The sequence below is a fragment of the Euprymna scolopes genome, chromosome 19 (genome assembly GCF_053919585.1).
Source record: "Euprymna scolopes isolate OS-2025 chromosome 19, ASM5391958v1, whole genome shotgun sequence".
Lineage (NCBI taxonomy): Eukaryota > Metazoa > Mollusca > Cephalopoda > Sepiida > Sepiolidae > Euprymna > Euprymna scolopes.
This window is the reverse complement of record NC_136500.1, coordinates 51,340,093-51,366,918: the sequence shown is the minus strand read 5'-3', so window position 1 is coordinate 51,366,918 and position 26,826 is coordinate 51,340,093. Positions and strand designations below refer to the sequence as shown.

The 26,826-nt window shown below is 35.6% G+C and overlaps 1 protein-coding gene across 2 annotated transcripts in view; it reads right to left on the bottom strand.

Moving 5' to 3' along the window:
- Window positions 1-121: 121 nt before the first annotated feature.
- LOC145303576 (DNA polymerase delta subunit 2-like) overlaps window positions 122-26,826 on the bottom strand; it is a 141,551-nt gene continuing 114,846 nt past the window's right edge. For both annotated transcript variants that reach the window (XM_080145121.1, XM_080145119.1), the window contains exons 5-10: window positions 20,317-20,512; window positions 18,235-18,315; window positions 11,852-12,009; window positions 8,857-8,984; window positions 3,823-3,924; window positions 122-401 (exon numbers count right to left, since the gene is read on the bottom strand). In XM_080145121.1, coding sequence (XP_080001247.1) covers window positions 235-401; window positions 3,823-3,924; window positions 8,857-8,984; window positions 11,852-12,009; window positions 18,235-18,315; window positions 20,317-20,512 — 832 coding nt within the window. In that variant the 3' untranslated portion in view covers window positions 122-234. The remainder of the gene's footprint in view (window positions 402-3,822; window positions 3,925-8,856; window positions 8,985-11,851; window positions 12,010-18,234; window positions 18,316-20,316; window positions 20,513-26,826) is intronic.

Sequence of the window (26,826 nt, the reverse complement as noted above, 5' to 3'; positions counted from 1 at the left end):
AAGTATTGGCAGTGTTCATCTCTGTCAATTTTAAATAAAAGATTATATAAAAAAAAACAAAAAAAAAAAAACAAAATGCTCATTAATATCAAAGATACAAAAAAAAAAAAAAGAAATTAAATTATCCAGAAAACAAAAACAGTTTATTATTCAGTACTGCACAAAACTATATAAAAAAAAAAAAATGTATGTTTTTATTTATTATTTTTTTTTGTGCGTGGAAGTTGATTCTGATTATTTATCAACTTCTGGGCTGCCATTTGATTGTTCAGAAATTTGTGCAAAACTGCATCGCATTTCCATTTGTTCACATTCCAATGATTTTAAATTGACAAGAATAAAAGAAGCTGAGCTTTGAAAATGAGGCACGGTCACCAAACGCACTTTTTGGCCATTTGATCCTATTTAAAAAAAAATAATAAAAGAAGTTCAATAGATGTTTAAAAAAAAAAAAAAAAAAAAAAATTAATAAACAAACACAGGCACTTCAGCAGTTTATGGACCATACTATTTTAAATAGGATTTTCAAGTAAAGATATCGTAAAAGTAGAATTTGTTCATTAAATTGTTAGGTGAAAATATAGAATAGTTAAAGCCTTCCCCTCTCTCCCGCCATATTAGTAATGGGTTCTAAATAGTATTATTTCAGCACAGGCTAAACTGCAAAAGTACTTAAAGCTCAATAGTCAAGTGTCAGTATGGCCAATAAGTAAAAAGTAAATCAAAACTATAAAAAAAATAAATAAAATAAACAAAGGAAAATTTCCAGCCTCTGAGGATGTGCCAAGTGTTACCATAACCATGACGTGTATAAAAAGCTATTTTTTCTTTGTAAAAATTCTTTCTTTCTTTTCTATAGAATTTAAAATGGTTTGGATATTTCAAGAAAGTTCTATTAAAACTAATAAATAATAATCTACATGATATATTTGAAGAGTTTTTAGAAATATAATAAAGATGTTGCGATACTTAGAAGCTTGGTATCAATTCCCTATTTCATCATGAAATTTGGAAAACAATCAGAAAAAAACAAATTTCACTTACTGTTGGGATACAAAATAAACTGGTTGATTCAATTTTTGCTGTCTTCAACACAATGTGATTCAAACATTTATTTTCTAAATATTTTTTGTACCCCAAGTACTAAGTAAATTGATGTAAATACATTATTTTTACGTGTTAAAATGATAATTCTATGTCAAGTTCTCTTTTTGTACCATCCGTTATTAAATAGGTGCTTCTACAAAATTGTAACCATTTTCTGTGAAATTAAACAATTTGATTAGCAGTCAACAGTAGTAGCAGTCGTCTGCTATTTGTCTGAACGAGTTTTTTTGCAACTACATTTATTTTGAGAAAAAAAAAAAAAAATTTTGCTTAAAATTAATGCGGTTTTTGATTCGTATATTGATTTTCAAATATACTTAGGTTTCAAACTTTAATTATAGTAATAAACAACTTTATAGCAGCCAAGTAAAACAAAAATTTAAATACTAACTAAGATTCTATTCTTTGAGGCGATTATGTGTGAACACCCTAAAAAACTTGGCGGACAAAATTAAAAAATAAAAACAATTTATCTATAATGATCCCCATTTCTCTGCCATTCTTGGCTTTTAGTATTCCAAATTCTTTGATATTTTTTTCAATTTGAAAAGTTAGTATATATATACACACACGCACACACAAATATGCTACCACTAAATCTAGGTCCGAGTGACAAGGCCACCTGTCATTAACCTTAAATCTGTGTGACAAATCTCATCTCAAAAACAATCTCATTTGACCCTACCACTAAGCCCAAATAACATCCACTTCAAAATAAGACTCAAAGAGTTTTTCAAACTACCTGGCATGAAGATACTTCACTCTACAAAAAATAAATTTTGAATAAATATTCCAAATAATGGTTATAGTCAGCTTATGTACTTTCTAACTTCCAACATGGCGTGCTACCAGACGCAGTGGCAAGACAAATCAGTTCCCTCACTTTTATTGTTCTTCTATATTTCTATTGTGAAGCAATTTATTGAAATTATAAAATACAAGAAAAGGACATTATTGAAAAATATACAATAAAAATTAAAAGTATGCAGATAGAAATAAATCTTTTTTTTTTTTTGCAATTTTAATAAAATTAAAAAATGAGTTATTTTATTTGAACTTTTATAAGTGTTTATGAAATTATAAAAATGTTTGAATTTATATAATAAATCTGTTTATGAAAGTATAAAGATAAAATTGAAATCAAAATAACAAATGAAATGATTGAAATTACAATAACAAAATTTCAAACATCATAAAAAAACCTTATCCAATAAAGAATATTCCCCAAATAATTTAAAAAGTTTTTTCAAAAAACTAATTTCAATAATTCTTAATTAGAAATAAGACCGAAAACTTTTCAATGATTATTAAATAAAAAATAATCGGAAAAGCATAAAAAAAATTTATATATATATATATATATATATATATATATATATATATATATTAGCAGTTCAGCCCTGCTTTGCTCAGGCCCTATGTACTGTTCATAACTTGCCCTATGTGTGAATAAACTTTATGTAAGATTTCAAATGTTTAGACCAAAATTTGTCTGAGTAATTTCGTAGAGACTGCAGAGGTTAATTTTTTTTTCATAACTTTGACCCCTTAACATTTATTATTTTGATCTGAAATCAAAATACAAAGCTTTACTCATGTCCAAATTACCTACATCTAAAATTTCAAGTCCTTAGATCCAAAACTGGTGGAGGAAGTTGATAGAATAGGCAAAAGTCGACTCTTTCAACTTTGACCTTTTGGCAGCCAAATTTTCGCCCCAAAACTGATGAAAAAGCTTGCCGCATGTCTGAATACCTGCTATGTATAAATTTCAAATGTTTAGACTCAACATTGGCTGAATAGTTTGCTAGACACCGCAAAGGTCAAATCTTTTGAACTTTGACCCCTTGGCAGCTCAAATTTTCGACCCAAACCGATTAAAAAGCTTGCCCTATCTCTGAATACCCTTTATGTAAAATTTCAAATGTTTAGATCAGAACTTAGCCGAGTAATTTGGTAGAGATCGCAGATGCCAATTTTTTTTTTTTTAACTTTCACTCCAATTTTGATCCCATAACATTTATTTTTTTGGGCTCAAATAAAATTAAAAAGTTTGATCCATGTCCAAGTAACCTACATTTCAAATTACAAGTGTTTAGACATAAAATTGGCGGAGGAGTTTGGTAGAGCTCAAAGATGAAATCGTTGAACTTTGACCTCTTGACAACCAAATTTCTGGCTGAAAATCGATTAATCTCAATACTCCTTATGTCAAATCTCAAGTCTCTAGACCGAAATTGACAGAGTTATTTGGTAGGGAAATGTACACAGACATTTTCACTTTTATATATATATATATATATGCACACATAGGGAGATATAGGGGTGAGAGAAAAAAAGTGAACGAACTGATTTGCCATGACATTACTTCCGGTAGCAGCCATGCTGGAAGTTAAGAAGCATGTTAGCTGACTATAACCCAAAATAACAGTGTTCAAAGCCCAAAGATGATCTCCTCGACATAGCTATAAAGTAGCTCATACAAGGAACTGTGCACCTAGTGATGTTACCTTTAGATAAATTCTTGTCCTAGAAAAAAAAAACAATAAAGATAAACTACATAGTTAAGTGGTCAATTGAGGAAAGAAAATTTCTTTCAACTTAACATTTGAGAGGTAAAGGAGAATCTAATTCACATGTTGGCCATAAAAGGAGCCTCCTTATTTCTGAGAGTTAACTAAAATTTAAAAAAATGTATTCGAAATAATAAATTACCTTGAAACATTTTAGTTTGAAATTCTGGTTGATTGGTAGCAATGTAAAGGTGTGGACACTCAGACACAATGAATGGATCTTCTGTACCAAATGGATAACAGCCTGAATTTGGTTGAAAAAGAAAATAGTATTTAAATATTATCAAAGCCAATAAGTACCTGTAAACGCTGGGTTTCGCAATGTTAGCTCAGATGAAATTTTTTTTATTTTTATAGTTTAAATAAAAAACAAAATTAAAAAGAAAAATCCAAAACATGCATTATTCAGATTGATGACGATGATCGCAGGATATAACTGAAATGATAGTGGTTGTGTCATAATGAGCCATTATATATATATATATATATATATATATATATATATATATATATATATACACACACACACACACACGAGAACACAACGCTGAATAAATTTATTATCTTGTATGTGTACTAAACCATTCCATAACTACATACAATATCATATTAAGAAAATCTAAATGGTTGAATACAAAAACATTTGTATTTGGAACAGGAAGTAGTAGATTGGGGCTGTTGTATTGCCATTTGGTGAATGGATTCTGGACCATGCAGTAGCTTCTGATGGGGCTTCTCGATGCCATATTAGTGAGTAATTGTTACGGCTTTACCTTATGTGCTACAAAAAGTTAAAAAAAGAAATTTTTTTCTCTTACTTTCCCTCTCTACCCTGCTCTAACCAAGTCTGTTGACCTATTCCACAAATCCCAAAACTTCATTATGAAACATCTCCAGAAAAAACACACAAATAAACCCCAAATCCTATCTTCCAACGTAGACTCCCACTACCATGTCTCCTCCAACATCAGGGGTCTACGTTCCAACCTTTCAGAGGTTAAACCCAATTGGAAGAGACTAAACTGGACATATCATTCCTAAGCGAAACTGGCATTGGACTGACCATTTCCTTAGATAAGTTCATAATTAAAGGATAGTCTAACTTAACATCCAAATCCCCAAGATCGCCATGGGCATGGAATATGTGCCTACATTAAAGATGGCTTTCCATGTGGTAGGGACATCTCCAGAGAAGACCCTAATTTACCTTATATGCTTTCGGGTTGCACTTGCTTACACCACTGCATTTATATTTGCCCACTATCGCCCCTACAACAGTGGGGTTACTATCTTTAAGAGTATATCTGAGAAAATTGACCACATCCTGACTGCTCATCCTTTGGCTAACGTTCACATCTGTGGTGTGTGTTTATTTGCTTCCCCACAAGAGCAAATTAGGCATGAGGCATCTGTGGTGACGACTTCAATGTCCACAATGGGGAATGTTTGCCCCAATCAAACAAGACAGATGATGAGGAGAGGTTCTGTCATAATTTCTCCATTGCTTATGACCTCACTCAGACTGTTCACGAACCCACTCGTGTGCCCGATACTAACAGTCAATATGCAAGACTTCTAAACCTTTTTCTCACAACTTGCCCTGAGCTATGTTCATTTTCTGTTCTGTCTCATCTGGGATCTTCCGATCACTCAGTTGTATCAGTTAAGATAAAAATGAAATGTAATAAGTCTTCAGATGTACCTCTCCATCGTACAGTATATTGATACTCTGACTAAGCTGACTGGGATAGCTCCCGTACATTTATATCCGATCTACCCTTGCGTTCCATGTTTAAAAAGAATGTGTCCTCTATAGTATCAGACCTGATGGAATGGTTAATTGTAGGTATAGACCAATTCATACCCCCCAAAAAATTCCAGCAAAAACCTAACAGCCAGCCATGGTTCTCCCCTAAATGTGCTGCTTCCATTCCGCACAGAAATCACTTTTTCCATAGCTACCAACATAATAAATGTACCGAGACTAAAGCCGCTTTCAGGACTGCCAGCAACCACTGTAAAAGAGTAATAAAAAAATGCAAGAATTATATGCTCAGTCCGTTAAATTCAAAGCAGCTGAGCAGCGGCTTGATTCCCACCAATCTTGGCAAATAGAAAGCAGATTCCTGAACAAAAGTGTGTGTTCTATCCCAACCATCATCAATAGACCTGAGGTCATCTCGTCAGCATCAGACAAAGCCAAACTCTTTACCAAGGACTTTGCAGCTAATTCTACCCTATGCAACGAAGGAGAAGTAGTCAACCACCTCAGCAGAAATGATTATCTTAGTGACATGCAATATAGTTTTTGTTCTGCTAAATCTACAACCGATGTGCTAATGGTTATATCTCATAGGATTAATGAATCTCTCGACAAAGGCTTCTTTTCTAGGGCAATTGCTCTTGGCATATAAAAGGCCTTCAATAAGGTATGGCATAAAGACCTACTTCACAAGATTTCCAGCTATAGTATAGCTGGAAATGTCTTCTCAATTATTAAATCTTTTCTCTCTGATAGGCTCATAATAGTAGTTGATGAGCAGAAATCAGAAAGAAGCATACAGTATATTAATACTGTATGCTGGAGTCCCTCAGGGGCCCATCCTGGGCCCAAATCTCTTCCTGATCTACATCAATGATCTCCCAAATCACATACTTAGATCATTCGTTAACATTTATGCTGACAACACTACCATCTATGGCAACACATCAAAGACCGTAAATGAGCAAGCTCTCTGATTCTCTCTCTTCCGAAAGAATCAGATGGTACAAATGGTACAATGGGGAAAAAGGTGGCTGGTTACTTTTAATGCATTTAAAACCAAGCTTCTATCTTTACATCATCAACACTCTGACCCTCATCTGGCATCAATTGAAATGGATGGCACTTGTCTTGGGGAGGCTCCATGTTTTAACAAGCTTCTGGTCTTGACCTTTACTCCTGATCTGAAATGGAACATGTACATCAGATTTGTTGCCAAGATCACTGGAAAAATGGTGGGATCCTTCTGCTCCTCCAGTAGATATCTCACTCCTGATGCAATTCTCTATATAAAAGCCAAGTATGTCCAAGGATGGAGTACTGTTGCCACATCTGGGCAGGAGCTGCTAGAGTTCAAAATAGACTTCGTAGCTTAGTGTGTGTGTGTGTGTGTGGGGGGGGGGTTCCTTTCTCTTCCCTGCAACCTCTTTCCCCACAGAAGAGACGTTGCGAGTCTGTTTTATTGTTATTTCCATGGCAAGTGCTCGTCTGAGCGCCAATCTCTGGTCCCCCCTCGCCAATCTTTCACGAAAAACATCCATCTAGCTGAAACCAGTCAATAATTTTCCCCACTCTTTGTCTGTGCCTAAATCAAAACGTAGATTCCATAAACAAAGCTTCTTTCTCAGAAGTGTACGCCTGTGGAACTCTCTTCCGTTTGTTTGTTTCCCACCTGACTACAACTTGGATGTCTTCAAGTCCAACAAACAAATTCTTGATGAGCCGCCCCCTTAAGTAATCCAATTTACCAAATTTCTATTACTAACGATTACTACAATATTATCCCATTGCCTAATGTACACTCAATAACCCTCATCCTTGAGTGACCTCCAGGCCTTGATAAGTGGGGACTCCTATGTTATAAAAAAAGAAAAAAAAAAAAAAAAAGAAAAGAAAAAGAAAATAATCCCCATTTAATAACTTTGAAATAGTTTGTCGATTAATTCTCATGCATATGTCAGACACAAAGATGAAGTTAGAAATTGGAGGATTAATTTTACTGGTCCTATTCTTTATAGAAGGGAATCAAAGAAGTATATAAAGACATTTTAAATGGAGACTTTTCGACATAATAAAAAGCTGGACATACAGGTGAAGCTTAGATACAAGAAGAAAAGATTGATAATAGAAAAATAGATACTGAGGCATACAGATTTACTGATCAATTTGAAACAAGGGAATACAATACAGTGTAGCGGTTATGAAAGCTCTTTAGGCTGGGCATTTCGAAAATAATTGTGATGATCATGATTTATATAAAAAAATTTTTTTTTTAAAAATAGACTTAGAGCAAGTTAAATGTCTTAATTGTATTAATAAATATCTTTAATAAACAGGCAATGTATTCATTTTATTACTATTGAAATAAGTTTATTTCATTTTTTTTTTTTTTTTTTTTTTTACTCAAGTTTTTAATTTTTCTAGTGATTATAACTACATTCGTGCAGTCTTGGTTAAAAGATAAAAATAAACATAAGGCAAGTTGAATGTCTTCAAATTGTATTAAAAATTTATTTATTTTTTCATTACTATTAAAACTTTTAATTAACAAGTTTATTTAATACTTTTTATTTGGCATTTCATTTTTCTGTCAATTATTTCAGCATCCAAAATTATCTTGAAAAATGTTTTTCCTAATTGATCCTAGTTATCTTCCTTGCATTATGACCCATCCCATCAACACAAGCAGAGAAATACAATTCAATTGAGAGATGCACAAATAAGTATTTAAAATGAACAAAGTTGTAAATCAAGTTAACATTTTTTTTTGCAATAATTAGTATATTTAAAAGAAAACTTGTTTCTTTTCAAAATGTATAAAATGGAAAAGATAAAAATAAAGTACAGGGATCCCAATATCTATATTATATTTCTCTGACCATTCCAATTTTTCTCAGAAACTACTAGGTTGATTTTATAATGGATCTTTGTAACAATAAGGTGCAGAGAACAAAGTATTATGGTATCTATTTCATGCAATTAGAGACAACTGGGATTAGTTACCACAATACCACATTTACTCTAGAAGTTTGGCATAAAGCCCTCATTCTATAAACGAGCTATTTAACAGGCTAAAATTTCTTTCTACATCATATTTCTTGTGTGTCTGCATGTCTATTTCACTTTTTCTCAGAAACTACTGGGTCAATCTGGCTGCAATTTTGTATGGACCTTTGTTATAATAAGGTGCAGCAAACTAAGTATTATGATATCTGTTTGATGCACAGTAAGGGATTAAGGAATAGGCCACCACAATATCACATTTACTCAAGAAGTTTGGCATAAAGCATTCATTCTAAGTCAACAAGCTATAACTTTTGGCAACTTCAAACGGGCAAAAAAAGTCATTTTATGAACATCCAATAGAATTAACAAAATCAAAATTAACGATTGAATGCAAAGAAAGAAACAAACCAAGTGTATCAGGAGCAGTAGGCATTAAATGTCCCCATTCTAAAGTTTTCTCAAGAATATCCAATCGGTTTTCCATTCGGCTGTATTTGGCAATGTCGTCCTGAGCCTGACCACTGGTTACTAAAAACCTAAATGAAAGGAAATTTTGAAATTATTAAGAGTTGTGCATATTTTTATTTGTCTCTTAATTTTTAAAACCATTCATTTTAGTGTTGGATACATGTTTAGAAATTAAAATCGGTTTTCATAAATTCTCATAAAATTTATAAATTATTTATGTTAAAAAAAAAAAAAGGACATTCTTAAAGTTATGTCCTTTAAAAAATTTTTTTTTTTTAATTACCTAAACGGTCAATCTGTTGATTGTTTTTTCAATTTCAATCAGCCTGTAAGGAATCAGCCTGTAAATGTGACATATGCGGCCATATTTATGAGTGGGCTGCGATACAACATACATAGATGTCGAGTGTTGAACAAATTTGGAGTTAGTAAAGAAGTGTAGAACATTAATTTTCCTATTATCAATCGAGCAGTTAAATATGTTAGAGTATATTTTTATTGTGGTCTCTTGGTCTTACTAGATCTCAGGACAAGAATTCATCTAGTCTCAGCTAGGAAAACGTGCACTGTTTCTCATATGACCCAGTGTATAGCCAGGTCAAGGGGATCTTATTTGAGCTTTGAACACTATGTTACTTTGAATATTTGGTCAGGGTTTACTTGTAGGATGAAGTATCCTTAGGTTGACAAACACTTGTAAAGAGAGACTGAACAGACATAAGGATAGTAAATATTTCAATGAACTAGTGCACATGTATTATAAACAATCAGGGTAAAATATTTATATTAATATTTTGCCTAAAATGTTGGCAAATATACATTGATGTACCTACGATTAAATACCTTATATTTTAGATGATTAGACAGAATTAGAGGGTGTACATTTACAAATTTATTTAATTACATCTATAAATATAAAAGCGAAAATGTATGTATGTATGTATGTATGTGTGTTCGCTTTTTCTGTATGTCTACAAAAGGCTTCTTTCAGAGAAGCGGTCGGTCGGTTCACAACTTTTTAAAACTTTTTATATCACATATAAATCGTAATATCTCACAGTTAACAACGAAGCTCGCCTGTCTATTTAATTTGCTCGATTTCAGGAAGATAAATATTCAACATTTGTCGCTCGCTGCATGTGGGTTAGTCTTTTTCCTATAACATCTTGGGGGGGGGGGGAAGCGTTCAGCAGTAAATGAAGTAATACTATCTAATACTATACTTGACCTCATTAACTCATTAAAATGGGCACCTGCCAAATCCAAGTAATTAAATAAATTCAAACGTGTTTCCATTAACATCTCGTGGTGGGGCAATGGTTAATGTCACATTTTTTTTTTCACGCTTTAATTTACAAACTTTACCTCAAGGGTTCGGGTTCGATCCTCATACTTACTTTTTATTTTTTTTTAACCCCCCCACCCCCGGAGTTTCCACACACACCTCCAAACACCCGGGCAACGCCGGGTACCCCTCACTAGTCTATATAAGCGAAAATGTATGTATTTATGTATGTTTGTGTGTCTGCTAAAAACTTTTGACAGACGGAACAAAAATTCACAAACTTGGTCTCATATGAAAGCCCCATCCTTCACCCGACAAATATCGAAAAATTGGCCAAAAACGTTAATTTTTTTCATCCTGAAATCAACAAAAACCGTCCTCTCATAACGAGATCGATTCTACGCATGCATCAGATGAAGTCATAACCTGATTTAGTTTAAATATTTGAAGAACTGACACAATTCCATGTACGTCGTGTTAGCTCAGTTGGTTAGAGCATTGGGTCATTATCTAAATGTTTTGGGTTCGAATCATGGTGTGAGATGTCTTTTTTTTTTTAATTTTTTAAATTTAAATATTGAAGCAGGGTTATTTAAGCCATTTTTCATGTAACATTCGTTTTTCTGTTTTTTTCTTTTACTTCGCTTATTCTTAGGTTTTCAGTACCCCCCCCCCACAGACCGTACAAACACACACCCAAAAACACCCGGGTACCCACCGATTTTTTTAATTGTAATATTGAAACAGGCTTATTTAAGCCATTTTTCACATGTTTTCTTTTTTTTGGTTTTTATTTTTCAAAAGTTTTAACGTTCGTTTTTCTGTTTTCTTTTTCAGATTTTTACATTTAACATCGTTCCTTTGCCTTATGTTAGTTTTTTTTTGTGTTTTTTTGTTTTGATTACCCCAACACCGCCTGGGTACCCCCGCTTTATTTTTCTGATAAGTTTTAATGTTCGTTTTTCTGTTTTTACTTCACTTATTCTTAGGTTTTCATTAACAACCACACACACCTCCAAACACTCGGGCAACGCCGGGTGCCCCCCCACCCCTAATTAATTATAAAACATCAATCTTGTTAACTGAAACCTTAGCAAACATAGAAATGTAAAAATAAATAAATAAAACAAACAAATATAAATATGAGCGTCTCAATTAAACAATATACAATATCTACATATTAACAATTTATACGTCAAAAAAGTTTTTATCCTTCAATTTCTTTTTATCTTTAAATATTTATTCATTGTGTTTGTTTTGTAGAAGAAAATTGATTTCGTTTTTGGCCTTACAGAACATGATCAAGTTTTGCAAAGTGAGAGGAGGGGGGGAAACATCAATGTTTTGATGCATTTTAGGTAAAGGAAGATGGTAATTTCAGAAAGCCTGATCTACTAGCACTCGTATAAGATCTACGCTTGCCGCTTTACTTAATGGATCAATGCCATTACATTTGTTAGCTTCATTATTTCCATTATGGTTATTTGCATGGAATTTGGACGTAATGTAGTTTATCCAGTGAAATAGTTTAAAAGTAAAAACAATTATTATAAGGGAGAAAAAAAAAAGTGGCGGAGAGAAAGGAAATGGACAAAGGGAAAGAACCACATTAAAAAGCAAAAGAAAATGAAACAAAATGAAGGGACTAACCGGACACCATTAATTGTACAGTCATAAGGGTTAGACACACAATGCAATGACTGAAAACCTCCTGCCTTTGGGAACATGCAGCGATGGAATGGTTGTTGGGGCATTGTGTAGTTGGCAGGATCAAACTCACCAGGCATTACATCAACATCAACATTTGACTGAAAATAGAAAAATTATTTGTATCACGTTTAATGAAAGTTCTATTCATCTTTAATACCTACTACCCCCACCACATCTCAACATTAACAAATAGAAAATGAGTCACCCTTCTTCATAAGGTTAGACTCCATACTGCAAAAAAGATAAAAATTCAGATGTTATTTTTTAATCTAAAACATTCGGTTTTCACAAGTGGTTTTGCAAACAAGATGGCGGCCTACAGTTTTCTTCATGGGAAACAAACCTGCTGCCATGTTGTTTGCAAAACCGCTTCTAAAATTTGAATATTTGAGATTTAAAAAAAATAGCACTTAAAATGAACAACAAACAAACAAAAAAAACATAAATTGAGCCCGGTAGGTACAAAAGTAACTTTTATTGACTATAGCAACAGTTATTTATTGTACATTTAAATTTTTTTTACCTTTTTTTTCGTTTGTTGGCTCATATGTAAAACTAATTTCCCATTCCCCACTAAATTCTAAAATTTTCCTTTTTTATTCAGGTTTTCAATATGTTCACACATAATTGTGAAAAAGAAAAAAAAAAAAAAAGCTTCTGGGCTTGACCTTCACTCCTGGTTTTCGCTCTGCAAGATCTACCGCAGATATGCTGACGGCTATATCTCACAGGATTAGTGAATCTCTTGACAAAGGCTTCCTTTCTAGGGTAATTGCTCTTGACATATCAAAGGCCTTCGACAAGGTATGGCATAAGGGTCTACTTCACAAGATTTCCAGCTACGGTATAACTGGAGATGTTTTCTCAATCATTAAATCATTTCTCTCCGATAGGCTCATAAGAGTAGTGGTCGATGGACAAAAATCAGAGGCCTGCAGTATTAATGCTGGAGTCCCTCAGGAGTCAATCATCGGCCCAACTCTTCCTGATTTACATCAATGACCTCCCTAAACACATACTTAAATCATTTGTTGACATCTATGCTGATGACACGACCATCTACGGCAACACATCAAAGGCTGTAAATGACAAAGTTCTCTGATTCTCTCTCCTCTGATCTCGAGCGCGTGGTTCAGTGGGGGAAGACGTGGCTGGTTACCTTTAATGCGCCTAAAACCAAACTCCTATCCTTACATCATCAACGCTCTGATCCCCATCTGGCATCAATTGGGATGGATGGATCTCGTCTAGGAGAGGCCCTGTGTTTTGACAAGCTTCTGGTCTTGACCTTTACTCCTGATCTGAAATGGAACACGTACATCAAGTCTGTTGCCAAGGTCGCTGAAAAGATGGTGGGATCCTTCTACTGCTCCAGAAGATATCTCACTACTGATGCAATTCTCTATCTATATAAAAGCCAAGTACGTCCAAGGATGGAATACTGGGCAGGAGCTGCTAAAAACAGCCTATCCTGCCTTAACAGAGTACAAAATAGACTTCGTGGCTTAGTAGGGGATGCCCTTTTCTCTTCCCTGCAACCTCTCTCACAGAAGAGACACTGCAAGCCTATCTTTGTTTTATCGTTATTTCCATGGCAGATGCTCATCTGAACTCCAATCTCTGGTTCCCCTTCGCCAATCTTTTACGAAAAACACCCGTCTAGCTGAATCCACTGTCAAAAACTTTCGCCACTCTTTATCTATGCCTAAATGCAAATGTAGATTCCATGAGCAAAGCTTCTTTCTTAGAACTGCACGCTTGTGGAACTGTTCCGTCTGCCTGCTTCCCACCTGACTACAATCTGGATGTCTTCAAGTCCAACGTAAACAAATTCCTGAACCGCTCCCTTAAGTAGACACTTTATTAAATCTCCACACTAACGTACTGTACTTACAATAACCCTTATCCCTGAGTGGCTTCCGGGCCTTGATAAGTGGTGACCATCTTGTAAAAAAAAAAAAGTAGAATCTTATTTTTTTTTATACCGTTTTTCAAACTAAAAATATTGACTTATGCTTTAACTTCATTTTGCTTTTGAATTCGTTAAATTCCATTCAAGTTAGCTTTTTGTGAAAAATATCGGTGCTCATTTGGACTTGCATTTATTTTGAAAAACAAAAATAAAGAAAACTTATCATGTACTTAATTGTGACGGAATGAAGATATATTAAAAAAAAATCATGAAAATTGATCAAGAAGTTGTTTTTTTTATTCAAGAAAATCAAATTTCAATTTTTAATGATAAAGTATATATTTTTAGCAGCCATTGATAATTTCTTTAAAAGAAAAAGAGCCAAATAGTTGTCAGCCCTGGATTTTCTCTCCCATTGAGCAAATCATAAAATTTTTGATTTTTCTTTAATGAAAAAAAAAAAAAATAAATAAAAATACTTGATAAAACTGATGATTGCAATATGCCATTTTTTCCTGTAATAAGTACATACATCATAAAGACTTTTCTGTATTTTCTTTACTTTTAATTTTCATTGTAAGTGCAAGTCAAATTAAGTACTGAAATATTTCAATATTTTGAAGAAATAAATGATATACAAAAAAAAAAAAAAAAGCCATTAACAAAAGAAAAACGTCAAAAAGGACAAGAAAGAAACAAGGAAAAAGAAAAAAACAAGGGAAAAAGAAAAAGAAAAAACAAGGAAATAAACAGGGAAAGAAGAAAACGGAAAGAGAAAGAAGAAAACAGAAAGCGAATAAATACAAGGAAAGGGAAAAAATACAGGGAAAGGGAACAAGCCGCGTGTGCATGGTACCCCTCCGGTGCTGCATTTGAGATGATGCCACAAAAAAATTAGTGGAGAGATGATGAATTTGAGAAATGTGGAGGGCAAACTTTGCCTTCACATTTTCGCCAAATTTCTGAAAAATCTAATAGACGAGGCAAAAGTTATGGGGTAAAAAGTGTCATTGTTTTGCAATTTGGGGGCATTTGTGACCTCTTTTGAACACGGAATCCCAGTGAAAATAGACAAACGAGGCAGTTTAACGTCTTAAGACATGTATATTTGAATTCAGCACCATGGAAAACCACTATATAGACATACATATCAAGTTTTTTGAGTAATATGAAAAAAGAGCTCCAAAAAGGCATGTTTTTTTTTTTTTTGACCCTAAAAGTCCCAGAGGGATGCGAACAAGAATTTTGCCAGAGTCACCCATACTGAACAATGACCTCCACATTTTGGCCAAGTTTCATGAAAATCTAATGGATGGATCAAACAGTATGGGGCAAAAGTGTCATTTTTGGCTATTTTGGGTCATTTTGACCTCTTCTAAGCCTCTGGAAACGCCAAATCCCAGTGTAAATAGATAACGGTGCAGTTTCAGGCCTTAACATATGTATATTTGAGTTGACCACCGTGAAAAACCACTGTATAGTTAGACACCAAGTTTTTGTTGAGAAATATGAAAAAAAGAGCCACAAAAAGATGTTTTTTAGCATTAAAAGTCCCCAGGGACGCAAGCCAGAATTTTGCCAGTGTCACCCATACTGGATTTATATTCAAAACATTGGGGTCCACATTTTGGCCAAGTTTCAGGAAAATCTAATGGATGGATCAAAAGTTATGGGGCAAAAAAACGTGTCATTTTGGAGCATTTTTTACCTCTTTCAAGCCTCGAGAACTTTTGCAAAAAAAAATATTTTATTTTACTGCGCACATCTATTTAATGAAATACAAGTTGGGGCAAAATTTCAGGAAAAACTAATGGATGGTTACCTGGCAATCATCCGGAATAACGGACGCACACCACTAAAAACATAGGTCCCTCTCTGATAAATCGGGGGGACCAAAAAAATACAAGGAAAGAGAGAGAAAATGAAGAAAGAAAAAACATGAAAAGAGAAAGAACAAGCCGCATGTGCATGGTGTCCCTCCAGTGCTGCACGTGAGATCACGCCACAAAAAAATAGTGAAGAAATGATGAATGTGGGAAGTGTGAAGGCACAATGTTGCCTTCACATTTTTGCCAAAGTTTCAGAAAAATCTAATGGATGAGGCAAAAGTTATTGTGTAAAAAGTGTCCTTTTTTGCAATTTGAAGACGTTTGTGACCCTTTTTGAGCTCTTGGGAATGCCGAGTCACAGTGTAAATGGATAATGGTGCAGTTTCACGCCTTAAGACATGTATATTTGAATTCAAATACAATTTGTGGCAAAATTTCAGGAAAAACTTTTCAGGAAAGACGGTTATCTGGCAATCGTCCGGACTAATGGACGCCACTGGAAACATAGGTCCCTCTCCAATAAATCGAGGGACCAAAATATGAAAAGAGAAAATAAAACCAAAAAAAAAAAAAAAAAAAAAAAAAAAGGAGAAAGATAAAGTGAGAGAGAGGAATAAAGAGAAATACAATCAGCCAAATGATAGAAAAAAAAATAAAGACATAAAGTAGCAATATGGTAGAAATCAAGTCTTTGCTTAGACAAAAAAAAAAAAAAAAAAAAAAAAAAAAGAAGCCTTTTCAATCTTGAAAGAAACAAATGCTACCCCCCCCTTCCCGAGAAAATTTAGGACATTGACGGCTGTGATCAAGCGATATCAGTTTGAAGACAATACAAGACAAAAAAAAATTCACCAGGGGGTCATAAGAACAAACCAGTCAGGTACAAGAATTACTGTATAAAATATACTGAAAAATTCAAAGCCTATTATATATAGTAATTCTGACACCTGGCATGCACGCACCCACACACAACCTTTGTTTGAACACTTTAGACTGTTTACGCCCAAATTTGGTATTTATAAGATGTTAATTCCCTTCATTCTTGTGGAAAACATTTAGTGGCCTGGAGGTAAATGCTTAGCAAATTGAGTCAAAGAATCTCCTGAATGGTAGGAATTGTCACCTAATGATTGTGAAAGCATGAACCAAGAGTGTTGGTATAAAGAATGATTATAATAATTGAGATTTCACAGAATTCTTAAAAACCAATATGCTATTCAACTTATAAAATATCTATTTTGCAAAGTATGTAGAGATCGTGGGGGTTGATAGTTAGGTTTTTTTAAATTGGTAGAAAGATGGAAGGAGGTTAGAAGGTGCTAAAATTTTGCTAAGTTGTATCTTTTCTTTGAATAGGCTGATAGACACATGCGCACAAAAAAGAGAGCAGCCTTATGTAGAGCTGGATGTATAACATATGTGTGCTTTGTATATATATATGTGTCTGTATTTCTTTGGCACCAAATTGAACATGTTGTATACTGAACTATACAATTAGTGTATATATATGTGATTTCTACATAATGAGTATCTTTGTCTATTTAATGTGTGCAACGTCTTCCAATATGTTATCACCTGGTGTATGTTTTTCTTATTGATATGTGTATAATTGGTATATGTACATGTCGATATACTAAATAGTTTATAGACAGAAGGACGGATAAACATCTTTTACATTTGTGCTGGACAAAGAATTACATACCTTGAATCGCAACCATTTTTGTCTGTTCTGGCGTGCTCCTGAAATGTAGCCATGTCTCTCAAACTCAAACAACCAAATGGTTTCATATTCGCATTTATTGTGATTGCCATTTGTTGGTTTCAAGGTGGCACACCATTTGCTTCTCCACAACTACATATGCTCATTTAACCAGTTCAGTGTTCCCATGAGTGCTGTTCGTTCATCTTTACTTCAGGACTCAATTACCGACTGTTCAATCTAACCATGTATACAAAAACTCACTTCCTTTTCTGACGTCACTCTACGTAACATCAAAACACATCCCCATGTTTTAGCAAAATACATTTCTTTGTCCTAAATTTTGACAACTGCCAGATACATTCCTGTTTGTGTTAATGTAAATATTTCAATTGTAAATATTTATTTCACTTTGATAACAGTCCTTCTGACATTTTACTTTTACAAATTCTAATAATCAACTATTATAATACGCATCATAATCGACTATTTTACTTCCCGTTTTCCGGTAAACTAACAACATAAGAGTAGAATAAAAGGGAAAGATAATGAAATACCAAGGTTTTATGTATGACATGAAAAGAAAATGGAATCTTAGGAAGATCTCTGTCATTCCAGTAATTATAGGAGCAACCAGACTCATGAAAAAGAATTAAAAAAAACTATCTGGCAAATATACCTGATGAACCAAGTGCAAGAGAAATTCCAACAATTGCTCTTGAAGGGACGATCAGAATCTTAAAAAAGATCTCTCGGTTGGAATATATAAGATATCGGGTGAGTGTATGGCATGCGGTAGGATGCTCCATCCCCATCTTGAACAAACTGACGAGTGTAAAAAGTAAATATATTGTTGATGTCTACAAAAAGGAAAACAGCTTACCACTAACTGAACGAGGATATCGTCAAAACTTTTTATGGCTTCCACACTTCGAGCGGCAACATTTTTTGTTAAGTATTTCGCCTGCCAGTAAATAAAAAGAAAAAAAACAACAAAAAAAAAAACATGGTTAACACGAGCCCAAAAAACAGCCCTCTATGTACATACTAATCTAGCTGCTGTGGAGGGGAGATAACTTTTCCACTTAAACATTGTAAAACTGAAGAGTAATTACCGTCTAAAGACATCTTTCGACCAAACTAAAATGGACAATGATTTACTTATATGAAGCAGAGGAAACAAAGCTAATCATAGACTGTTGTTCTTACGAGGACGGTTCCATAAGTATTGCCCCCCCCCTTTTTAAATTCTACCTGAATGGAGCAGAGAGGACTGCAAATTGCATTGTTATGATGACTGAAATTATGCAACCATGACCTGAAAGTTTCATCTCTATTACAGATAATGATGATGTGAGACTAAGAATGCAACACCTGTCATAGAGGTGCGTCAGAAGCAGAGATATGTCATTGAATTCCTCCATGCAGAAAAATTGAACCAATCAACATTCACCGGCACCTGTTGAACGCTTACAAAGCTGATAGAGATAATGTCAGCATAGTTAAGAGATGGGTTCGTTGATTTCAGAGTGGCGAGAGATGTGATTGACAAAGTGTGTTCTGGACTTTTACGACCAAGGCATTAAAAAAGTCTTAAAAAAGTGCACTAGGAATGGTGGTAACTATGTAGAAAAATAAATTCTGGAGTATAAAAGTTTGCTTGTTTTAAATGGCATCAGTCCAGTCTCTATAGCTCTTCAACGTTTTAGTTTTGGAGCTAAAAAATAGGAGGCTTTACTTTTGGAATGCCCCTCATATCTTTTGGTACAAATGTTAGTTCTATTAGACAAAAGAAATTCAATAAAAAAACATTTAGAAATTTAATAAAAAAAAACAATTGGAATAGTTTTTTTTTTTTTTTTTTTTAAAGTTTCTCTTTCAGAGTTTAAAAAATATATAAAGAACTCCTGCATTGATAATCTGTATATATATAAAACTCACTATGTGTGTGTGTGTGTGTGTGTCTCTCCATTTTTTTTTCAAAGTGCATCTCCAAGACAAAGTCATAGAACAGTGCAAGGTGAGTCAAATGATTGCATTTTTTGTGAACCATTGTTTTATGGGTAAAAGCCACTAAAAATAACCAAGAGATCCAAATTGAAAAAAAAAAAAAAAAAAAAAAAAATGGAACTTGGCAGGCATAAAGTCATCTTAAAGTGCTCTTGTACACATGCGCAAATATATATAAATACGCATTTATATGCTAAAGTTGGTTCCTTTTCAACTATTTCTTATCTGTCTGACGATAGTTCAAACAGTAATGACTAAGGCTGGAGCATTAAATGTTTTAGCTTGGATTTTAGCTGATGTCACCAAAGAGATTTTGCTTTTGAAAGCACTAATATATATTGGGTACAATATAATAATCAATAGAGAATTGGCTCTATAATAAGAAATACTAAATCTGCATGAACTAAAATATCATATTCAAGTGTGTTTTACGATCAGGTGCCTTACTAATAATTGATATTTTTAGGAAGAAATCTTGGATATTTTCTTAAATATGTTCTGACAACATTGTACAGATTTGAAAAAAAAAAAAATTGGATTCATTATTAAACAAATTATACCATGGCTCCTTGTAGATCTTATGGAGATAGAACTTTCAATCCTCAGTGCAGGCCGAGATTAAGAATACAAATACAAATTACTTTAGCCTTTTACTCGGTCATGGCTGACAGAATGAGAGCATGCTACCCTTGTGGATTAAATAAAGGGTTCTGTTCAAAATTCTGCAGATTCCAAAGTTTGACAAGATAGATCTGACGAAAGTCAGAGTTACATTTGCAGAAACGCTGTGAATATGAGAACAGTAATCCAAAAAATACATTCTTAAACAAAAGGTTTTAACACTGAGCTAAAAATATTTTCATCAACCGGTTATTTCTAATACCACAATATATTTCTAATTTCAAATGGGACAGAAGGGGGAAGTACAAGAAGAAAAGGACAAATAAAATTATACCTTAGTGATAGAATCTTTGTCCTGTGTATCACAGCTCAATGAATTTCCTGCAATAATAATACGCACAATCCGAGCAGAATTTTCTTGCTGGTCTTCACTCCCAAGCATGCCAGTTATCAGGTCCAATGCCATCTGAAGTTCAAAGAGTTTTTCTGCCTTGTTGCCAAGTTCCAGCCCACACAAAATAGCCACATAACTGTTAAAGAATAAATAAACTAAAAAATTAAACATTTATCCATTATTATACTAAGATTCAATTGCTTCCCTAAGGTTTTTCCTTATATATATATATATTTATTACTAAAAATTAGAAATACATGTTAAAATATTCCTCAGTTTGAGGATTGATTTTTTTGTTGTTCGAAATCATCCCAAATAAAGCATGAAGCCACTTCATGTATAAAAAATTATTCATATTTAGATTCTTAGTGTCATTTTCACGTTTCAGTAGATGTAACTGCCAACCCTCTTCAGTCATCTTGTCAAAATTGGGAATGTTTTTGTTGGACTTGGGAATCTGCACAGAATTTCTAATGGAACCCTTATTTACTTCATGGCAATAACATACTCTTGTTCCACCAGTCATGACTAGATAGAGGCCCCAAGTAAATTAAATTGTGTTTTTTGGTCGACCACACCGAGGATTGAACCTTCAGGAGTTTATCACTTTACGATTGAATTTGTTCAGTACTCCAACCACTGCACCATGGGTCCTTGCAAACAATTTTAGTATGAATTTTAGGAGCCTTAAACCTATTTTATTTCTAGATGAAGAAGGTCAGAGGTTACATCGGTCAAAACTTTACGAAAATGATACTCAAAATGAAAATAATAGTCCAAACAATTAAAATAATACAGAATAACCAATCCTCATCTCAAAAATTCAAAAACATAAAAAAATACTACTTCAAAGTCAAAAACTAGTCAACGATAAATGGTGGTATGGATAGATTCCAACCCAGAAAGCAGCAATTCTTCACTCTTTGTCAAACTCATCACTTATTGAATGCGACAGCTAAAAGACAAAATAAGTATTTGAAGCAAAAAAAAAAAACCAAAAAAAAAAACCCAGTATTTTAATTGTTCTAATCAACTGTAATTTGCAATTAACTCACCAAATGGCGGATTTCTTACTAAGCTCCTATCACTCTCACCCTCTCTACTGTATGTTTCACCTTTTACTTTTATCCTATACAATATATATCACTGTTTCTTTCTTCTATTTATTAACAGTTAAAAGTAACAAAAAAAGGAAAGAATAAAAAATTATAAACTAAAGGGAATATCACCAGTTGTTGTAATATATAGCCTGGAGAGAAGGAGAGAGAACAGAAACAAAATAAATTTCAGTCTTATATTTAACTGGCTAGCAAACTCATTTTCTTGATTTGTGTGGTCGATCAACAGGCAAAAATCACTGCTCACACAAATTCTCCCAACTGATTTTGCCGCTTCTCAAACGTCAAATGATTTCTCGATCCTCCCCCACCGACAAGTGACCGTTTTTATAAGGCATGCGCACGTGATCTGTCAAGACTTCGTTCACTACAAAATGTCACGGCTGCCATGATGGACCCTTTTTTTTTCTTTCTCGACACGCGTGACTCACAGGACAGAAAGACACGAGGACGTTTGTACGATAAGCCATTTTTTCCACACTCTCCCCTTATCTCATGATCACAGAGATGACAAGGGGGTGGTGATCGTCTTCGCCAGGTGCTTCTTCCAGGGGGGGGGGAAACGACACATGCCTCATCTTTACTTGTGCTTTCATCTGCGGTCTGAGGGTTGAGCATCTCTGTCTTCTAGGAGGCTACTAATCTCTGAGTCGCTGTCTGATGGTGGTGCTGCAATCCAGAGCGATACCTCGCTAGATTCTGACTGATTCGCTCATGTCGTCTAGTGATGGTTGCGTTACTAACCGTAGGTCTAACATGACGGGGCATGCTGTCGACCCGCACCGCTTGTGGGCTGATTATTTCAGTGACTCGCTTGACTCCATACCTTGTCGTGCACTTGCTTTGCAGGTTCTTGATCTACACAACATCCCCTTTCCTCACTCTCTTCGGCTACTTCCAGTTAAGGCAGCAGGTTCGCCTCTATACCCTTCACCCTGACATGATGCCATAGAGGGCAAAATATTATCCTTCGGGGTTACATTGTACAAATAAACTGCCTCAAACACTGTGCAGCCTGATCTAGCTGGGATTGTTTTGACGGTTCGATGATTCCGTTCAATGATCCCATTTCCACTAGGTACATGGATGCATCGAAACCTCAGATGTACGCCCCAGCTGTCAGTAAACTTTCTAAACTGCTCACTGGTAAATGCAGCACTATTGTCAAGCAATATCTCTGTTGGAGGTCCATATTCAAGGAAAATATTGTTTAGTTGACGGACAACTATTGTCCTTCAACTAAACAATATTGACTGTATCTTGTCGACGCAGCATACGCCATATGGCAAACCTTGATGGACCGCAATCAATGAGAGTCAGGAAATCCTCGCCATTGTGGTGAGTAATGTCTATCGCTAGCCGGCTCCAGTGGCTCCTAACTTCCAACTTCCCTTTTTCCAAGCAAACGGGTGCCGGGTCAATGGACCACTTCCATGATGTCTGCCCTTTGCACTCCTGGTTCAACCAACTTAGCGAAATATAGGGTCCGCTTGACTCCAGGATGCCTGCTTTGTTGGTGGATTTCCTTAATCCGATTAGATTGACCAGGAATCATAGATGCAGCATAGGGAGGTTGCGTAGGTTCAACAGTTGTTTTTATGGCATCAAGCCATCTTTGAGGTACCCTTGTTAAACAATCTGCCTTGTTTATGCTGGATCTGACTAGGGACACTTCCATTGATAGTGCATATTCGTTCACCAGGCTCATGATCGTGTCAAGCCGCCGTTGCTTTAGTTCGTACTCTTTGTGAATGGTCGCAGGGTGGTTGTCTTCCAAAGGATTGCCAAGTTCATTCCCTTGATCACTGCATCGAGTTTTGCCAGGCTTATGTGTTGGAGTCCTTTTCTGGGTATAACCAGCAAGCGTCTTCCACTACGGCTCCATCATGGACTAATGACATGCCAATGGCAAGAGAGCTTGCGTCAACCCACACACTACGGTCCTGGCTTCCAACACACCATCTACCCTGTACTGGATCTTCTTTGTGCACTCTGGTGAGAATAACTCTGACAATTGTATTGAGAGGGGCATCATAAATTTTGTCATCTCATCCGGTGGTGACGTCAGCTCTACGTTTGATGAATGCCACCGCAATACGAAGCCAGCCACCCACAGGAAGGTGTCCAACCAACTTTCCACACAATGAAAAGACGTTCCTTCACGTGAAAACACAGGGCATACCTGGGATTTCATTGCCTCGTTTCCAACAAAGGACATTATCTTCTTCCCAGACCTGCAAACCGAGTACTCTTGCACCGTCCCATAGCCTTTCTGGTTCCTTGCCGAGAAGGCCAAAGTTGTGAAGATGTTCTTTTACGCGTGTTGCAGGCACAATTTCTTCATCCACATACACATTGTCAATATATGCAGATGTTGCCCACTGAATGCGCTCATCCTTAATCAATATAGCATCAACAATCCTTTGCATAATTGATGGCGCCACATTAAGTCCAAACCCCGTGCGAGTTAAGCAATACCTTTCTCCCTTGATGAGCACCATTTGATAGGGCCATAGTGACTGATGGACATGCACTTGAAGGTATGCTTTATGAAGATCCAGCACAGATACATTAGATCCTGCTTGCCGCCATTCCCTCAACTTCTCGGTACATATATCTGCGCGGGCTGTAAAAGGAGTTATGTGCTCGTTTAGTTCTCGACAGTCGAGTACCGGCCTCACCTTCTGTTTATTATGCTGGACAATCGCCATTAATGAGACACTTTGGAGGGCCAAATTCCTCCTCTGAATAGGGAACTAGCCATCCATTTTTTATCCAAGTCTGTAGTTCCTTATCGTATTCTCCATGAGCTCCAGGGGGAATTTATATTCCGGAACCCTATTGTACAACTTCCCGGGTGGCTGCTCGTCCGACCATTTCCAAGAAACTGGTTGAATTCCACATGAAAGTCAGGCTGTTCCAGTTTCATGGATGCACCCAGAGCAAGGCAGGCGTTAGAGAAATGTGCCCTACCCTCACAATCAATACGGACACCACCCAATTCTTTGATAACGTCCATTCCTAACAGCAGGTCATAACCAAGAAGGCTCCCATTTACAACCAGGGCTCGTACGGTTATTGTAGGCCCATCACCGACACGTGTACAAATGACACTAACTCCACAAGAGGCTAGCATGCTCCCGCTGACTGTCAGTACTGGAATCTTCTTGTCCCATGCGTCATAGCATGCCTTGCACACAAGAGTCTGCGTGCACCTGTCTACAGGCACAGAGCATTCACACCCATTCACGTGCACTCTCACTGTGGGTAGCGCCCTATTTGTCAATGATCTGGGGAGAATATTGGCGCTATAATTTACCCCCTTTGTCCGTTTTCCTGGACAACTCCTTGCTACATGACCTAGCTTGCTGCACCGGTAGCAATGCATGCATCTTGGCGTTACCTGAGCAGACGTGTCCTTTACACTGCTCCAACAGTCCCTAGAAAAGTGATTTGGCCCGCCACATAACATCTTACGCCATCTTCTAATGGAGTAGATACTTCTGCAGCTGCTAGCACTGGCTTCGCATCTTTTTCTTTTAAAATATTGCGGGCTCTAGCCAACAATTCCTAAAGCTCAATCTCGCTGAGCCTTGACGATGCTCGTGGCAGTTGGCTGGTGTCATCCAGGAGTCCTGTGAGAAAAGCACAACTTAATATGCGTTCAGTCACTCCACCAAATGCCGCGCTAATCTCTTTAAATTCGCTAGATAGACGTCCCCCGTCTCATCCAACCCAAGCCGTCGTTCGGTGAACTGCTTCCAGGCAATAAAAGGGTCCGTAACAAAGGCCGCGTATAGTGCCTCCTTAACCTCCTCCAGAGTTGGTTCATCTCCAAGCTGTTGATAAACGGAGTATACCCCCTTGATAAGTCTCAATGGGATGACAAGCGTGGGATCCTTTATTTTGCAAAGCCGGCAGACAAGCTTAGCTTTTTCTCCCCACTCAACTACCGAGGGTCCGGCAGAGGAGCCTTCGAACTTTGGTATCAATCTCAGATCAAACTTGTCCATTGCAAAAAAAAAAAAAAAAAAAAAATGGGCCAAAATAGCTTGTGGTCGATCAACAGGCAAAAATCACTGCTCACACAAATTCTCCCAACTGATTTTGCCGCTTCTCAAACATCAAATGATTTCTCGATCCTCCCCCACCGACAAGTGACCGTTTTTATAAGGCGCGCAATCTTGCGAGACTTCGTTCACTACAAAATGTCATGGCTGCCATGATGGACTCTTTCTTTCTCGACGCGCGCGAATCACAGGACAGACAGACACGAGGACGTTTGTACGGTAAGCCATTTTCTCTACAATTTGAATAATCTAACATAAGGTTAACGGGTGACTCAACAGGTCACATTTATTCTAGTACATGTCAAAGTGGATAAATGCAAATCATTTTTCAACCTATATCAGCATCAAAACAGTCAAGTTTTTAAATCAATACTGCAACAGTTATTTGAAAAATATAAGAGCAAATAGTTAATAAAACATGTTAAAAAACTTTGAAAAAGAGTTAACATATTTAATCCGAAAAGGAAACACTTAATAAGTGGATAGTCCTTAATCCACAGAGTTTCGAAGAAATACTTTCCTTCTCATCAAAGGGTAGGAATTAGAAAAATGCGGGATCGGATTTTGCATACAAAATCAATAACTGCCTAATACAATAAATATAATACAATCAATAATGATTGCATCCAAGATGTTATATATTCATGCACAATTACTGAGCTCCCACGCAATCCTCCCATAACAGACACTAATATTTCGTCTTGAAGTTATTCTTCTTCCCATCCTCCATCTGATATAGTTACTAATCCAATATACCACTCGAGCAGCTCCTCCATCTACAATCATACAACTAGCAATAATAATGATAATAATAATAATATTAATAATGAGAATAATATTTCTCCTAACAGCCATCCTAACACTAACACTCATTATCCCTCCAAAATAGTCCTCATACAATCATTGCCCCACCCTTTGTTGAACACTATGAACAAAATTCAAACTATTTAACTAATACAAATCAGCAAATTAATATTAATATCAGACTTCAAGCTTTTAATAAAGTACATACATATATCGGCGCTACTTCAACATTAATTAACAAAAGAATATCAAACCACATTTCTTCTTTTAACAACGATAATTCTAATAATAACCAAGGAACTTCTCTAACCACGTTAATTAAAAAAACTTAACTCTAATAATACCCTCTTCTCAATCAAATGGACTATCATAAAAAAAGTTAAGTCTTATACTCCAGGCTCTAAGTCATGTCGCCTCTGCACAACCGAAGCTATAACTATAATTACTTCCCCTCAAAG